General features: G+C 46.6%; 3 protein-coding genes across 3 annotated transcripts in view; 1 reads left to right on the forward strand and 2 right to left on the reverse strand.

Moving 5' to 3' along the window:
* The window catches only part of LRRC24 (leucine rich repeat containing 24), a 43211-nt gene extending 33322 nt beyond the window's left edge, over positions 1-9889 (reverse strand). The window contains exons 1-2 of the mRNA XM_039330205.1: positions 9805-9889; positions 6799-6847 (exon numbers count right to left, since the gene is read on the reverse strand). The gene's annotated coding sequence lies outside the window, so the exon portion shown is untranslated. The remainder of the gene's footprint in view (positions 1-6798; positions 6848-9804) is intronic.
* CUNH8orf82 (chromosome unknown C8orf82 homolog) lies at positions 1364-10089 on the reverse strand. The gene is made up of 3 exons (XM_039330208.1): positions 9805-10089; positions 6799-6847; positions 1364-2011 (listed from the first exon to the last, which is right to left on the reverse strand). The coding sequence occupies exons 1-3, from the start codon at positions 9943-9945 to the stop codon at positions 1584-1586; spliced, it is 618 nt and encodes a 205-aa protein (XP_039186142.1). The 5' UTR covers positions 9946-10089; the 3' UTR covers positions 1364-1583.
* On the forward strand, positions 10075-16445 carry PIGM (phosphatidylinositol glycan anchor biosynthesis class M). Its single transcript, XM_039330207.1, has 2 exons — positions 10075-10176; positions 14670-16445. The coding sequence occupies exon 2, from the start codon at positions 14747-14749 to the stop codon at positions 16082-16084; it is 1338 nt and encodes a 445-aa protein (XP_039186141.1). The 5' UTR covers positions 10075-10176; positions 14670-14746; the 3' UTR covers positions 16085-16445.
* The last annotated feature ends 1570 nt before the right edge of the window (positions 16446-18015 follow it).

Below are 18015 nucleotides of genomic sequence, written 5' to 3' on the forward strand. Positions count from 1 at the left end.
GAGATGACAGAAAACAAACCAACCCTGAACTCTGCAACTGAGAATGCTTGGCCACTGATTTATATTTATGACGGTCACAGTGTCCCAGGGTCATGTGAAGTGACCAAAACCTGCTGCAACCACCCAGAAGATGGGGGGAATAAAAACCGAACACCCCCTCACCCCATCCTCGCTGCCAATCCTCAACAGAAATGCTCACAACAATGAAAACCTTGGACAGGAGGAAGAGCACCACCGGGTGGGCAGGCAGGTGTCTTGCTCGGCTGTGGCTTGGGGGGCACTTTTTTCAGTGCCATTGTAACTTCCAAAAGTCACTAAGCGAACTGTTGTAAGTCGAGGACTACCTGTACTTTATCACTTTTTTCCTTTTTTGGGGGGGGGATCATCAAGTTTTTGACACCTTGCTAGGCGACTGGTGGTACTCGGATGTTTGCCATATCCTAAAAGTAGTACAATGGGTGAAAAAGTTGAAAAGCCTTGGACTAGATGACCTCCAAGGCCCCTTCCAGTCCTAGGATAATTACGTTGAATTTGCTCAGGAGAGTTGAAGATAAAGATAGGACTGTCTTTATAATGTCCAAGATAAAGGAGGGCTGTGAAAATTCATGAAAATTAACTACTGACATGAGACAATAAAGGACACTCTATTAGTAAGAGGTGATGTATTAGGATGAGAAATAGAAAATGTTTATGAAATAAAATAAGAATATATTTAAGTAAGTAATATGTGTATTTTAGATATATTATAACTTTTATGTAGTGAAATAAAGGAAATTTGGGTTACTCGAAACTTAAATACTATGGATGTTAAAAGGTTAAATTGGAATACTGTAATTAAAAATTAGGTAAAACTTAAAAACAGGATGTGGAGATGTATAAGGAAAAAATATATTGATAAATGTTTTAACTGAGCATGTTAACAATTAGAAATTTACTAGCTTAAACATGATATAGCAAATGTTAAGGGAAATAAGAGAAGGAATTTTTGATGACGTCACCTGAGATATGCACTAAAGATTTTATTATTGAATTATTGACCACCCAATCACCACGCTGCTTTCTAAATACTTAAATGTAAAACTGGAAAACCAATAAAATTTGTTATATATATAAAAAAAGGAGGACTGTCCCAGGGCCACTGCCCGCGCCCACATTTGGGGAATCTACTCTTCAGTCGACTGAGTTTCCCGCCGCTAAGCAAAGTTTGGCTTTAATTTATGTTTATATTTTTTTTTATTAAATTTATATGCCACCCCTCTCGCTGGCTGAAAGGAGCTGTTGGTTGTCCATGGAGCAAGCTTCAGGAAGTCAGAAGACCCGGCACTTAAGCCATGCAACTGCCTGGACACAGACCAGCCCTGCGCACAAGCCATAAAATGATTTTATTCCCAGAGAATTTGTCCAGGATCCTTGCCCAACTGGGGTTCTGGATAGACACTTCCAGCGACCTTCTTGAGATGTTCTCCTCGGATCAACCCAAGGCGCCCAGACCGGTAGGAGGGACGTGGTTTGGGTTGCTGTCAAGCCAAAGATGTTCACGACGGTCCCAAGCGTCGACAGGGAGTCCTCGCTTTGCGACGGCCTCAGATCAAGGGCAGCAGCTCGTTGGTGAGCGCGTACCTCTTCTCCTGCCAGCGGAAGTGAGTGGGCGGCCGACCGGCTCCGTCTTGGTACTCGAAGCCAGGGCTCAGCTCAAAGGCCAAGGATGACTTGACCAGTCCCACCCCGCCGGCCTTTTCCGGCCCCGGGTGATAGACCCGCCCGTTCTCGGGCAACATGACCAGCTTCTCCGGCTGGAAGGGCAGGGCCAGGCGGTCGGCGCCCCCGCAGAAGGAGAGCAGCTGCTGGCCGGAGGGCCCTTCCAGGAGGTGGGTGAAGACCACGGGCCGGTCGTCGCAACGGAGGTAGTTGTGCTCCCGGCCGCAAGGCGACAGGTAAGGGAAGGAGTCCTCGTAGCGGCCGCTGCGGTTCAGCTTGAGCTGCTTGAAGAAGAAGACCAGGAACTGCTTGTCTGTCGGAGGGAGGGAGGGAAGGAAAGTGGAGAGGCCGGTCAGCGGGGCACAGCCAGGCTCAGTGGGGCAAACGGAGGATGGGGGGAGGGGGGCTTCCCTTCACTTTGGACGGGGCAAGAAGCCCGCAACACAATGGCTCCCTCTGCTGATATAGGAACAGAACAGAACAGAATAGAAATAGGAATAGAATAGAACAGAACAGAAATAGAATAGAATAGAATAGAATGGAATGGAATGGAATGGAATAGAATAGAAAAGAAAATATGGAATAGAATAGAATAGAATAGAATAGAATAGAATAGAATAGAAAATATGCAATAAAATAGAATAGAATAGAAAAGAAAAGAAAATATGGAATAGAATAGAATAGAATAGAATAGAATAGAATAGAATAGAATAGAATAGAAAATATGGAATAGAATAGAATAGAATAGAATAGAATAGAATAGAATAGAATAGAATAGAAAATATGGAATAGAATAGAAAAGAAAAGAAAATATGGAATAGAATAGAATAAGGAATAGAATAGTAATAGAACAGAACAGAACAAAACAGAATAGACCAGTGATGGCGAACCTTTTAGAGACTGAGTGCCCAAACTGCAACCCAAAACCCACTTATGCATCGTTGGGTGCCGGGTGGGGGTGGCCCATTGGGTGGGCGTGGTAACGGCACACTGGGTGGGACTAAAAAAGTTCAATCAATCAATCCCAACTTTGCAAGATCTTTTTTTTCCTCGCGAGAAGTTGAAATTGATTGAACTTTTTTTTTTTTTTGCACACGGCGGCGGAGGCCTAAAGCGAAAAGGTTTTATAAAACCCAGCTGAAGGCCTAGGACTGGGACGAGGGCGCGCGTGCCCACAGAGAGGGCTCTGAGTGCCGCCTCCGCCACCCGTGCCACAAGTTCGCCACCACGGGAATAGAATATGGAATGGAACAGAACAGAGCAGAGCAGAGCAGAATAGGATGGAATGGAATGGAATAGAATAGAGCTTGGAGGTCTTCTAGTCCAACCACCTGCTCAAACAGGAGACCCTATACAATCTCAGACAAGGGACTATCCAGTCCCTTCTTAAAAACCTCCAGGGATGGAGCGCCCCACCCCTTCTAGCACTGATGATGTTCCCTAGTAGGGTCATGAAACGTCTGCAAGAAAACAACCAAGCTCAGAAAGCACCACAGTTCTCCTCCTCCTCTCCACAAACTCAACTCCCTTCTAGCACTGATGATGTTATGTAGTTTGGTAGTGAAACATCTGCAAGGAAACTACCAGCCCAAAGAGCACCAACAAATATTCTCTTCTATCTGACTTTTTGATCAGCCCCTCTGATTCTGAGCATCCGGGAAGAGTCTCCCTCTGTACGTTTTCCTCTTTCTTGGAATCCAGTCTGGCTGTTCTCCTTGGTCCTGGCAGCCTGCTAAGCATTCCTGACCCGTTCTGTGGCGTTTACAAGCACCAGCAGGTACACGAGTCATAAATTTGAATTATTCCCAGCGCAGCTGCAGCCTCGTAATTGGGAAGTGGAAATTGAGATGCAGAAAAGCTCCCTGTTTGCTTTTGCTGGGAGCCAGGGGGGGTGGGAAGTCAAGCGAGAGGCTGCTGGCGAAAGGCCAGTTCCCCAGTTCGGAGCATTATGCAACAAGGGCAAAATCCATATGGCTCTGGAAAGGCAAGCGTGGACAAAGAGGAGGCAAGGTTTGTGCTTGAGGGAGAAGACAGCAGAGGAGAAAGCTATGGGTAGCATTTTTAAAAACATGTTGTTTAGAGGTTGCAGGTTCCCCTCTGCTTAATTCCAGTAGAATGGAATGGAATGGAATGGAATAGAATAGAATAGAATAAGGAATAGAATAGAATAAGGAATAGAATAGAATAGAATAAGGAATAGAATAGAATAAGGAATAGAATAGAATAGAAAATATGGAATAGAATAGAATAGAATAGAATAAGGAATAGAATAGAACAGAACAGAACAGAAGAGAATAGAACAGAAGAGAAGAGAAGAAAAGAGAATTAGAATAGAATGAATGGAATAGAATAGAATAGAAGAGAAGAGAAGAGAAAAGAGAAGAGAATTAGAATAGAATGAATAGAATAGAATAAGGAATGGAATGGAATGGAATGGAATAGAATAGAATTATAGGTTAGAATAGAATAGAATAGAAAAGAATAGAATAGAATAGAATAGAAAAGAATAGAATAGAAAATAGAAATAGAAATGGAATAGACTAGACTAGACGAAGACTAGAATAGGGAATAGACTAGAATAGAATAGACTGGACTAGAACAGAACAGAACAGAATAGAGCTGGAAGGGACCTTGAAGGCCTTCTAGTCCAGCCCCCTGCTCAAACAGGAGGACCTGGCTTATACCATCTCAGACAAGTGACAAGAGAGAATGGAGACAACATCTCTGGGAGATGAAGCTGGAAGGGGGGAAAAAAAAAAAGGGGGACTCAGAATAGCTGCATGTATGAAGCGACCTCTGAACGGGACGTTCTAGAAATCAAATGGAATTTTTTTTTCCTGAACTGAATTATTTTATTTGGCTGCATACATGGACTGACTCAAGGCTGGCCTGTGTGAGTGTGATTAGACCCACAAGGAATCGCTCTTGCAATTATAATAGAAGAGTTATAATCATCATCGCCATAATACCAATAAAAGGGGGGAGGGGAGAGTAAAGAGGATAATAAGGAGGATAAATAATAATACTACAGCTATACTACCTGGATAAATATAGATAGTCCTCGACTTATAACAATTGTTTAATGACCGTTTGAAGTTACAACGACACTGAAACAAGCGGCATATGACCTGTTTTCTCACTTTTCATCCCCATAATGTGATTTACATTCAGACGTTCGGCAATTGGCTCATATTTATGACGGTCGCAGTGGTCACGGAGGTGTGTGTGTGTCACGTGATCCCCCTTTGTGATCTTTTGACAAGCAAAGTCAGTGGGGGAAGCTGGATTCACTTAACGACCGTGTGACTAATTTAAGGACTGCAGTGGTTTGCTTAACGACTCCGGCGGCCAAAGTCGTAAAACGGGGCAAAATCCTCTTAACCATTGTTCCGTTTAGCGACATAAATCCTGGGCTCAATTGCAGTCGTTTTAAGACGAGGACTGCCTGCACAGGTGGATGCGATGATCACGTCTCTTATGAAAGAGGCGCTCCGTTTTGAATTTTTTCTACTTTTAGATACTGTTTTTTTTAGATTTAAATATTTTATGATTAGATGCTTAATACCTAGCCCAGGGGTAAGCCACCTTGGCTCTTTTATGACTGGTGGACTTCAACTCCCAGAATTCCTGAGCCAGCCATGCTGAGGGGAAAGGGAGAGGTTTCCAAGCTTAGCTATGCTGGCTCAGGAATTCTGGGAGTTGAAGTCCACCAGTCATAAAAGAGCCCAGGTTGCCTACCCCTGCCCTAGACCAGGGGTGGGGAACCTTGGCTCTTTTATGACTCCTGGACTTCCAACTCCCAGAATTCCTCAGCCAGCCTCCATTTTGTTTGTTAGATTTAAGACAGGAGTCTTCAAACTTGGCCCTTTTATGACTCGTGGACTTCAACTCCCAGAATTCCTGAACCAACATGGCTCAGCTTGGAAATCTCTCCCTTCCCCCTCAGCATGGCTGGCTCAGGAATTCTGGGAGTTGAAGTCCACCAGTCATAAAAGAGCCAAGGTGGCCTACCCCTGGTCTAGGAGGCTAACCGCTTAGAACAGGAGGACTTAGGACAGGGGTAGGCCACCTTGGCTCTTTTATGACTGGTGGACTTCAACTCCCAGAATTCCTGAGCCAGAATGGCTCAGCTTGGAAACCTCTCCCTTTCCCCTCTTACTTTAAGATTCAGAGGTTTATTTTTCTAATAATTTGGAAGACGGCATTACATAGCATTACTTACATTAACAACCCATTGCAATGAGGACCATATGGCATAGCGTATTCCAAAGGACAGCCCCGAGCCAGACTTAAACCGACATTTATATACCTTTCTTCTAACAACCACCCCCATATAATCATTATTTTGCAAAAGCAGTTCCTTGTTTTTTTGTGCTGACTAGCAGTTTCCACATACATTCCAATATCTCAGGGGCTGCCATAAAGAAGAGGGAATTAAGCTATTTTCAAAAGCCCCTGAAGGCAGGACAAGAAGCAACGGGTGGAAATTAATCAAGGAGAGAAGCAACCTAGAACTAAGGAGAAACTTCCTGACAGTCGGAACAATTAACCAGTGGAACAGCCTCCCTCCAGAAGCAGTAAATGCTCCAACACTGGAAGTTTTTAAGAAGAGACTGGACAGCCATTTGTCCGAAATGGTGTAGGGTTTCCTGCCCGAGCAGGGGGTTGGACTAGATGACCTCCAAGGTCCCTTCCAACTTTACTACTATTACTATTACTATTACTTCCTCTTTCCCCACGGTTACAATACTCATGTTCCATATACATACATACATACATACATACATACATACATACATACATACATACATACATATATAACTACTTACTTTGCAATTTTATATTACACAAAGCTCAGCAGATTACAAATAATACGTCCGTATTATGAAAAAAACTAAAGTTCAAGTTAAAGCTTTTAATCACCACTGCGGGGCCTATTTCAGGTTTCTTCCAACCCTATCTATATTTTGGCTACATTTTCATCTCCCACAAGACCTCCAAGGTTGCTTCCAACTCTGTGGTTCTGTTATTCTATTATCCCCCATGACTCTACCTTCCCTCAAAGGGTCTATAATCTGGGTGCAATAAGTAGAATATTACCTTTGAAACAAGTGATGAAGTTCTTGACTTTGGCGTCATCCAGGAAAAGCTGTTGAACGTGGTCAGGATTGGATGGGGTTGGGAAGGTACGGTGGGGAAGAAAAACATGAGAAAAAAAATGAGTAAACTGGAGGCTCCTCTTCCTGAAAAATAAAGAATATGCAGAGAGAGTGGAAGACAAGACCTCCTACTGCCTCAAAAACAAGGGCACTGCTCCACCATCTTGGAGGAGAAGAACTAAGGAGAAACTTCCTGACAGTTAGAACAATTAACCAGTGGAACCACCTGCCTCCAGAAGCGGTGAATGCTCCAACACTGGAAGTTTTTAAGGAGACATGGACAGCCATTTTGTCTGAAATGGTATAGGGTTACCTGCCTGAGCAGAGGATTGGACTTGATGACCTTCAAAGTCCCTTCCAACTTTATTATGAGGATGATCACACAGTCAGCCAGATGTTCAGACTGGATTTGGCATTTTTGTTTACCTACCGAGTCCTTCCCAAGGACCTGGGATAGGCAGATGTGGATGTTTGATGGCATTACAGATATCGTCGCAGGATGGAAGCGGTTCCTAGTAAGGCCGCCTTTTGCAATTGACTAATGGCAAATTTGTCAATGCCGATGATGGTGTTCAAGTGGTGCTCCAGTTGTTTTGGGATTGCACCCAAGGAGCCTATTACTATTGGTACTACCCTTGCTTGCCTTTGCCTATTTCTATTTGTAGGTCTTTGTATTTTGTTATCTTCTCCAGTTCTTTCTCGTCTATTCTATTTGTCCCTTCCAATATTATTATTATTGTTATTATTATTATTATTATTATTAGCCAGTTTTTCTTTTAATACCGATCCCAATTCATTTCCCCTGTAATGTTTAATTCAGGGCCAATTAGATATGCCACAGAAGAGGCAATAACATGAGTCAGCAGCTGAGGCTAATGGATTCAAAAGAGATCCAAGCAGCCCCCAGAGCTGAAACGAAGGCGGCATCTCATCCTGAGCCCAAATCTGCCACTTGGCTGGTTTTCGTTTTGCCCTGAAGGTCTCCATTAACATTTAGCTTTGAATCTGACATTGCCAGGCTCCTCATTATGTCATTTGGATTCCTTCTGAACTGGAGGAGAAACAGATTTTAGCTTTTTTTTTTTTTTAGCTTTATAAAACCCTAGTGAGGCCATACCTGGAACACTGCAGCCAGTTTGGGTCACCATATCACAAAAAAGATGTTGAGAGTTTGGAAAAAATTCAGAGAGGAGCAACTAAGGTGATCCAAGGCCTGGAGACTAAAACATACGAAGAACGGCTGTGGGACTTGGGTTTGGCTAGTGTAAAGAAAAGAAGAAATAGGGGAGACAGTATAGCAGCATCCCAGAATCTGAGGGGCTGCCACAAAGAAGAGGAGGGGGCCACATTATTCACAGAAGCACCAGAGAGAAGGACAGGAAACAATGGTTAGAAACTGACTAAAGAGAGAAGCAACCTGGAATTAAGGAGAAACTTCCTAACAGTGAGGACAACCAACCAATGGAACAGCTTGCCACCAGAAATCGTGGGCACTCCATGACTGAAGGTTTTTAAGGAGAGACTGGACAGCCACTTGTCTGAAATGGTATAGGTTCTCCTGCTTGAGCAGAAGGCTGGACTAGAAGACCTCCAAGGTCCCTTCCAGCTCTACTTTATCCTTTTGCAGGGGAAACAGTCTCTGGAACTTGGAGGTAGAGGCGTTCATTTAGTGACCATTCAAAATTACTGACAGGACCATTTTTCACACTTACAACCATTGCAGCATCCCCATGGTCACGTGATCGAAATTCAGATGTTTGGCAACTGACCCATATTTATGACGGTCGTGACGTCCTAGGGGTCACGTGATCCCCTTTTGCGACCTTCTGACAAGAACAATCAATGGGGGAAGCCAGATTCACTTAGCAACCGTGCTACTAACTTAACAACTGCGGTAAGAAAGGTCATAAAATGAGGCAAAACTCACTTAACAACGCTTGGGCTCCATCGTGGTCGTAACGTCAAGGACTAACTGTAATAAAACTACAGCAGCTGGACTAGGACATATGAGCCACACCTGCTACGGGCAGTCCTTGACACAGCCATTCATTTAGTGACCGTTTGAAGTTACAACGGCAGTGAAAAAAGCAACTGGTGGTCGGTATTCACACTTATGACCGTTGCCGCATCCCCAAGTTTGGGAGCTCAGAAACGGCCGTGTATTTATGACGGTTTCACCATCCTGGGCTTGCGTGGCCATTTCCAACTTTCCCAGCTGGATTCCGACAAGCAAAGTCAATGGGGGAAGCCAGATCCACTTAATGACCACATGAATTCACTTAACAACGGTGGCAAAAAGATGGCGTAAGGCTTCACTTAGCAACAGCCTTGCTTAGCAGCGGAAAAGTTGGACTCAGCTGTGGTTTTAAGTTGACGACTGTCTGTATTCATGCTGTCGGTCTCCATCCAAGGGGAAGGGGAGGCATTTGGGGCTTGTACTGGGAGCTTCAAGGCTGTTTGGCCTGAGAATGGGAGATGACCAGTTTAACACCTCAAGAGTCTCTCAGAAACATCTTACCAGCATCGCCTTGGCTGGCCGGGGTGTGTGTATGTGTAATTGTTCTAATTGTCAGGAAGCTCGTGGTGGTTGGTGTGCCCCGGGGTCATGGGATCCCCTTTTGCAACCTGCTGACAAGCAAAGTCAATGGGGAAGCCAAAAGTTCACTTAACAACCGCCTGATCCCCTGAACAACCCTGGTGAGAAAGGTGGTAAAATGGGGCAAAATCCACTTCACAATTGTGTGTGTCGCTGAGCAATAGAAATTTGGAGCTCAACTGTGGTCGTAAGTCGAGGACTACCTGTAATACAAACTTCCCCATTGACTTAGGGGTCCCTTTCCAGCCTTTGTTCCCCCCCCCAGCCGGAAATGACCTTTTCCAGTTGCAGGAGGGATCCGGTTGACCCGATGACCTCCCCCCCCATTGTCCACCCCGCCCCCGCCCCTACCTGTCCCTGGTGGTCGACGTAGTAGAAGTACTCGCGGGTGCGCGGCGAGGGGCTCTGGCCTTGCTGGTAGAGAGGCTGGCCAGGCCCGCGACGGATCCCCGGGCGCAGCAGGAAGCCCAGCCCGCCCCGCAGCAGCCGCATCCCGGCTCCGGTCTGGCAGAGTGGGCCGCGGCGGAGAGGAGAACACGGTTGATTCTACCGGAAGCGCTATGGGGGACCCTTACGCCGACGGAAGCGCTCCCCCCCGGCACGCGGAGCGGGCAGAAAGGTTCCGCCGGCGGTGCGACCCCTGCTGGCCGGGACTGGAACGTCTCTCGCCGGGCGCCCCGAGAGCGGAGTCCGGTCCGCGCTGCTTCTCCCGCCGGAGACCGCGTGAGTAGAACGCCCCCCCCCCGCTGCTCTTGGGCGCCCCCAGTGGACGCCTGGAGGCCTTTGCAGCCGGAGGGGCGCCTGGGCTAAGCGGGGGGGGGGACCCAGCGGAGCTTCAATCGGGGGACCCCGAGCCCCAGGAAGAGCAGGAATCAGAATAGAGCTGGACGGGACTTTGGAGGTCTTCTAGTCCACCCCCTGGTCAAGCAAGAGAGACCCTATACCATTTCAGACAAGAAAGAGTCTGCCGGGGCTGTTCTTCCTCTTCCTCCTCCATCAAAGAAGGGGAAACGTGCCTTTTCTTCCTCTTCCCCTCCTCTCCTCCTCCCCTCCTCCTTTCCCTTTTTCCTTCTCCTTCTCTTCCGTCTTCCTCTCTTCCTCTTTGGTTCTTCTGTTTCATCTCTTCCTTCTCATTCTAGGGCAGGCCCCTGTTCTTCATCTTCTACCACCACCACCAGCACGACTTCCTTCTCCTCCTTCACCCTTTTTTCTTCTTCTTTCCTTCTCCTCCTCCATCTTGCTCTCCTTCGTTCTCCTTCTTGAGCATGCATGTTCTTCCTTGCCTACTACAACCACCACTTCCTTCTCCTTTCCTTCCCCCTCCCCCGTTTTCTTTCTGCATCTCTTCCTCCTCCTCTTCTTCTCCTTCCCCTTTTTTTCCTCTCCATCTGTTCCTCTCCTTCATTCCCCTCCCCCCTCCTCCTCTCCTCTTCCTTCCTCAGCTTCATCTGTTCTTCTTCCATTACTACCTCCTCCTCCTTCTAATGTTCCCTAGTTGGGTCATGAAACGTCTGCAAGGAAACCGTCAAGCTCAGAAAGTACCTAAGACCCCACAGCCCTTCTCCTCCTCCTCCTCCTCCTCCTCTTCTCCACAAGCCCCACTCCCATCTAGCACTGATGATGTTCCCTACTTGGGTCATGAAACGTCAAGGAAACCATCAAGCTCAAAGAGCATCAGAGACCCCACAGTCGTCGTCGTCCTCCTCCTCCTCCTCCTCCTCCTCCTCCTCCTCCTCCTCCTCCGTGGAACAGCCTGCCTCCAGAAGCGGTGAATGCTCCAACACTGGGAGTTTTTAAGAAGAGACTGGACAGCCATTTGTCCGAAATGGTGTAGGGTTTCCTGCCTGAGCAGGGAGTTGGACTAGATGACCTCCAAGGTCCTTCCAACTTTACTACTATTACTATCTTCCCAAACGCCTCTCCCTTCTAGCACTGATGATGTTACCTAGTTGGGTCATGAAACGTCTGCAAGAAAACCACCAAGCTCAGTGAGCACTAGAGACCCCAGAGTCCTTTCCTCCTCCTCCTCCTCCTCCTCCGTTCTTTCTTCTCCTCTTGGAGTCCAGAAAGAGAAAATTTCTCTTCCTTCTTATATCACTGTGTAGCCCACTCCACCCCCCTCCCTGGAAAACTATACAGGGAGTCCTCAGCTTACAGCCATCCATTTAGCAACGGTTCGAGGTTACATCGGTAGTAAAAAGTGGCTTAGGACCAGCCTTTGCCTTTATATACAGTACATCCATATAGTCTGGAAGACTTATAGTTCCAAGGTTGGGTTGTTGTTGTTAGTTGTGAAGTCGTGTCCGACCCATCGCGACCCCACGGACAACGTCCCTCCAGGCCTTCCTGTCTTCTGCCATCTTCTGAGTCCATTGAAGCTCAGGCCTCCTGCTTCAGGGACTCCATCCAGCCACCTCCTTCTCTGTTGTCCCCTTCTTCTCTTGCCCTCCACCTTTCCCAGCATCAGGCCCTTCTCCAGGGAGTCCTTCCTTCTCATTAGGTGGCCAAAGGACTTGAGTTTCAGCTTCAGGATCTGGCCTTCTCAAGAGCAGTCGGGGTTGATCTCCTCCAGGACTGACCGGTTGGATCACCTTGCAGTCCAGGGGACTCGCAGGAGTTTTCTCCAGCACCAGAGTTCAAAGGCCTCCATTCTTTGACGCTCGGCCTTTCTTATGGTCCAACTTCCCACAGCCACACGTTGCAACTGGGCAAACCATGGCCCTGACAATAGTACTTTTTTGGGCAGGGTGACGTCTCTGGTTTTTAGTATGCTGTCTAGATTTGCCATAGCTTTCCTCCCCAGGAGCAAGCGTCTTTTGATTTCTTGGCTGCAATCCCCATCTGCGGTGATCTTGGAGCCCAGGAAAATACTATGGGCCACACTGCTCCGTAGTAAACATTGAGAATAGTTCTCTCATTTGTCTTAAGCTGAGTTCATACAGCTTTTTTTCCTGCTTTTTTATCCTGGCGCTGTTCTTATCTGTGTTTACTTCTTTTGCAAACTGTGTTGGTGTCAGCAAAAGGAGAAATTGATTCATGCAAGACTGCCAGCGCTATCATTTCTCCCTGGCGCTGTAGTTTATTTTGGCTTTGGAGGTTGAATGTAGCAAAAGGGCTCTTAAATGCCTTTACATTTTATTTCAAAGTTACCCTTGAAAGAGAAACCCTTGGCCTGTAGCAGACGGGATATAAACACCTTTCCAGAGTTAATTGTTGCCTTTTTAATTACAGTCGATAATTATTCCAATGAATGTTGCACGACAAAGAGCAGTTTAATGGGGTTAGCTGGGGTTGTTCTTTCCATGTGTGCAGCGTGCAGTTGAAGATAGAAAGTATATAAAATTTTTAAGTGCCTGCCAGCAACGCCATTCTGTTAGCAAAAGTCATGAAAAAAAAGGGGGGGAGGAGAGAAGCACGCATTCATTTTCTGCAATTTACACATTTAACAACTTTTTAATTCTGGTCTTGTAGCAATTTAAGTTATGACAAAACTTTACTTGTTCCTTCATCGGTGGAGGAACTTGATCTTTGGGGAGGTAATGGTCTCTGGGTCTGGTTGTAGGAAAAACAAGCTCTCTTTGGACAGCTGCTAACGTCTTTGGCTTCTTTGCCAAAGGAACTGAGGAAAAATTAAACTAAAAGAACAGAATAACTGAGTTGGAAGGGACCTTGGAGGTCATCTAGTCCAACCCCCCCACACCCAAGCAGGAGACCCTACCTACAGCATTTCTGACAGATGGCAGTCCAGTCTCTTCTTGAACGCTTCCTGTGATGAAGAATCCCGTATTATTTTGCAAGAGTATCCAACTTGGCAACTTTAAGACCAGTGGACTTCAACTCCCAGAATTCCTGTTTTACTGTTTTGTTTTGTTTTTCATTTTACTGTTATAAACTGCTCCGAGAGCAGCCCCACAGTAGGATGGGGGGCAAATAAATTTAACAAATAAATGTAACAGAATAACAAGAGTTGGAAGGGACCTTGGAGATCATCTAGTCCAACCCCTTTCTCAGGCAGGAAACCCTATACCATTTCGGACAAATGGCTGTCCGGTCTCTTCTTAAAAACTTCCAGTGTTGGAGCATTCACCGCTTCTGGAGGCAGGTGGTTCCACGGGCTAATTGTTCCTACTGTCAGGAAGTTTCTCCTTAGTTCTAGGTTGCTTCTCTCCTTGATTAGTTTCCCTCCGTTGCTTCTTGTCCTGCCTTCAGGGGCTTTGGAGAAGAGCTTGACATAATACTGGTAGGAGTTTTCCCGTATTTGAAGGGCTGCCCCAAAGAGGAGGGGGTCAACTTATTTTCCAGAGCTCCTGAGGGTAGGAGAAGAAGCAACAGATGGAAACTGATCAGGGAGAGAAGCAACCTGGAACTAAGGAGAAACTTCCTAACAGTGAGGACAATTAACCAGTGGAACAGCTTGCCACCAGAAGTTATGGGTGCTCCAACACTGGAGGTTTTAAAGAAAAGACTGGACAGCCATTTGTTTGAAATGGTATAGGGCAGGGGTAGGCAACCTCAGCTCTTTCATGACTGGCGGACTTCAACTCCCAGAATTCCTGAGCCAGCCATGCTGAGGGGAAAGGGAGAGGTTTCCAAGCTGAGCCATGCTGGCTCAGGAATTCTGGGAGTTGAAGTCCACAAGTCATGAAGGGGCCATAGTTCCCCCATGCTGGCTCAAGAATTCTGGGAGTTGAAGTCCACGAGTCATGAGGGGACCATAGTTCCCCCATGCTGACTCAGGAATTCTGGGAGTTGAAGTCCACGAGTCATGAGGGGACCATAGTTCCCCCATGCTGACTCAGGAATTCTGGGAGTTGAAGTCCATAAAAGAGCCGAGGTTGCCTACCCCTGGTACAGGGTCTTCTGCTTGGGCTAGAAAACCTCCAAGGTCCCTTCAAGCTCTATTCTGATGGATTGATTGACCGCCTTTTCTTTGTGGCAGCCCCTCAAGTATTCGAAGACTGCTATCACGTTTCCTTTAGTGCTTCTTTTCATTAAATTAAACATACCCAATTCCTGCAACTTTCCTTCTTCGTATGGCTTACCCTCCAGTCCCCCAATCATCTCTCCTGCTCTTCGCTGTGTTTATATTTTATATGTATTTAAATATAAACTGATATGGGTTAGCATATGAGTAAGCAAGGCGGTGGCCTGGCTGTCCAATTTTAAAATTCCATCTCTCTCTTTTTTTTACTGTGGCTATGTTTTTTTTTAAGCAGGAATGCCTGCTAAATCGGGAATTCCGAAGAACATGGAGGAGAGCCTTTAAGCTTGACCTCTGACCCCTTGGGCAGCCATGATGACAGAAGACCTTCAGTCTGGACTGGTCCCTGGATCTGCTTCTCAACGTGATCCCCGTCTGGGAGAGCCGTGTCCGGATCCCCCTCTGAGTACAAGGCAGTGGATTGTGGAAGGGATCCTCCGGAGAAATGTTTTATTCAGCAGCGCTTTGCTAATCAGGCTGGGCCTGACCTTTTACGGGATCTATCAGGACCGAACCATGCTGGTGAAATACACCGACATTGATTACCAGGTCTTCACCGACGCTGCCAGATACGTCACAGAAGGAAAGTCCCCTTACCAGCGGGCCACCTACCGCTACACGCCGCTCCTGGCCTGGATGTTAACTCCCAACATTTATGTCAGCGACTTGTTTGGCAAGATCCTTTTTGTGACCGGGGACTTGGTGGCTGCTTTCCTGATCTACCAGATCTTGCTCCTCCGAGGGCTGGACAGACGGACCGCTTGCGGGTGCTGTGCCTTCTGGCTGTTCAACCCGCTTCCCATGACCGTGTCCAGCCGAGGCAATGCCGAGTCTCTTGTGGCCAGCTTGGTCCTGGGCACCCTCTATTACCTGGCCAGGAGGCACCTAGTGAAGGCGGCTGTGCTTTACGGCCTCGCCGTCCATATGAAGATCTACCCCGTGACTTACGCGCTGCCCTTTGTTCTCTATTTGCAAAGCCACGCCGGAGCAGAACGGGACAAACCAAATGGGAAGGCAGCTCGCCTTGGGCTGTCTTCGAGCTGGTTCACGCGGGAGGTCCTGCTTTTTGCCACGGTCTCCGGGGGCACCTTTGCCACCCTGGCTCTCTCCTTCTATGCCTACTACGGCTGGGAATTCCTGCAGCACACCTACCTCTACCACTTGGTCCGGAGAGACACCCGCCACAATTTCTCACCTTACTTCTACCTACTGTATTTGACGGCCGAAAGCCGCTGGAGTTTGGCCCTGGGGCTGGCTGCCTTCTTGCCCCAGTTGCTTCTGCTTCTCGCCATCTCCTTCGTCTACTACCGAGACCTGGCCTTCTGCTGCTTCTTGCACACGGCGGTTTTCGTCAGCTTTAACAAAGTCTGCACCTCTCAGTATTTCTTGTGGTACCTCTGCCTTCTGCCCCTGGTCCTGCCTTTTCTGCAGATGTCCCGGGCACGGGGGGCCCTGTTGCTGGGGCTGTGGCTTCTGGGGCAGGGTCTCTGGCTGCTCCCGGCTTATTTCCTCGAGTTTCAAGGGCAGAATACCTTTCTGCTGCTCTGGTTGGGGGGCTTGGGGTTCCTGTCCATCAACTGCACGATCCTGGTTCAGATGATTTCTCACTACCGTCCAGAATGCACCTCCCAAAAAATGAAGCCGCTGTAAGTCAGCTTGCTTCTTCAGGCTACGAAGCCGTGTGGATCTGAGCGGCATCGAGTTGAATAAAGTTGTTCTGAAAAGAGTTCATGGTGGAGGATGTGGGGGAAAAAGAGCCTATTGTTTTTGCAGAAACTGTAAGAAGAAAATATATTGAATATATTTCTAATCTCATGAGCTTGGCTGAAGTTTGGAAACGATGTGTAGGAGCTGAGATCAGAGGCCTGGCTATGCTAACACACTGGCCTTAATCAGAATTTGCTGATGTGATAGTTACTCCAGAGCAGGGGTCTTCAAACTTGGCCCTTTTATGACTTTGTGGACTTCAATTCCCAGAATTCCTCAACCAGGCATGCTGGCTGAGGAATTCTGGGAGTTGAAGTCCACAAGTCATAGAAGGGTCACGTTTGAAGACCCCTGCTCCAGAGAGAAGCCCTAGGACAGTGGTTCTCAACCTCTGGGTCGGGACCCCATTTGGGGTCGAATGACCATTTCACGGGGGTCGCCAAACAAGACTGACCACCATTTTTCCCCCTTTTCTTTGGCCACGCCCCTGGCACCTGGTGATGTATAAGTGGTTGGGGGTCACCACAATATGGGGAACTGTATTATGGGGTCACGGCATTAGAAAGGTTGAGATCCACTGCCCTAGGAACCAGTAGCCATAAAAGATCATTTGTAAATAAGAGCAGGGGGCGATGGAATTAGAGGAATGGGAGATATAATTAAAAGCGGGGAATAATATATTCACTTTAGGAGCTTCAGATAGGTTGTGACGACCTGAGTACTTAGCCAATGAGGGAAAGGTGGGAGGTAAATTTTGTGACAGCGATAGGGAATATAAAGAAATTATAGTGATGATTTAAGGTGTGCCCACTGTACCTGCGTGTACGTGTGCGCCCTCTTAGCAAAGTAGTACAAATAAACATTTTTTTCTCTTGAAAGTTTTGGCTGGTGATTGTTTATTCAGAAGCAACCTAGAACTAAGGAGAAACTTCCTGACAGAACAATTAACCAGTGGAACCACCTGCCTCCAGAAGCAGTGAATGCTCCAACACTGGAAGTTTTTAAGAAGAGACCGGACAGCCATTTGTCCGAAATGGTCTAGGGTTTCCTGCCTGAGCAGGGGGTTGGACTAGATAACCTCCAAGATCCTTTCCAATTTTTTTTAATTATTATTATTATTATTATTATTATTATTATTATTATTATTATTATTATTATTATTATTATTATTATTATTAATCCTACAAGGAGAATTTGAGGAAGAGCAAAGATGTTGTTCTGCAGTGGCAAACGGATCAATTCTCTCCCATCAACAAATTCCATTCAAAATTTGGTTCATGAAATAGAATGTTTTTAAGGCTTTGGGGTTTTATAGATATTTTTCCCACAACCTCTGTGCCACTCTGAATATACCCTGTGTGGCTATAAGAAAATAAAGCATTACATCAACGAAGCTGTTACGATGAGATACGGATTCCTGGAATTTTATTTGGATGTTGCTGAAAACTACAGTTGCAAACAAATGTTTGAAGTAGAAATTCTAACATGATCATGGTCTTTTAAAGACTCGGGATTGTGTTTTAAAGGTATTCAGATGAATGCATATATTTTTATGCGTTGTGGGAATGACGTCTTTGGAATTAGTGTGTGTGTGTAATTTTGTGTGTGACATCATGAGTGCACCACGCAAAATTGAATTGGCATTTCTCCATATAAGTGCAGTGTAAGAGGAACACAGTTGTAAGGGTTCTAATCAGACCCCCAAATGATTAGAGAGGAGGTGGTTGCATTCCGTTTTATAGCCCATCTTCCCCTCCTCCTTCCCACACAACAGCCCTGCGAGGTAGTAACGATGAAGGAGATTGGAGAAGGGACAATCTCCAGGCCCATTTAGATAACGCGAACCCGGAAGCGGCTGCTGTACGGAATCAGCG

This window comes from Crotalus tigris, unplaced genomic scaffold, assembly GCF_016545835.1.
Source record: "Crotalus tigris isolate CLP2741 ecotype Arizona unplaced genomic scaffold, ASM1654583v1 scf7180000024426.654172153:694254, whole genome shotgun sequence".
Taxonomy (NCBI): Eukaryota; Metazoa; Chordata; class Lepidosauria; order Squamata; family Viperidae; genus Crotalus; species Crotalus tigris.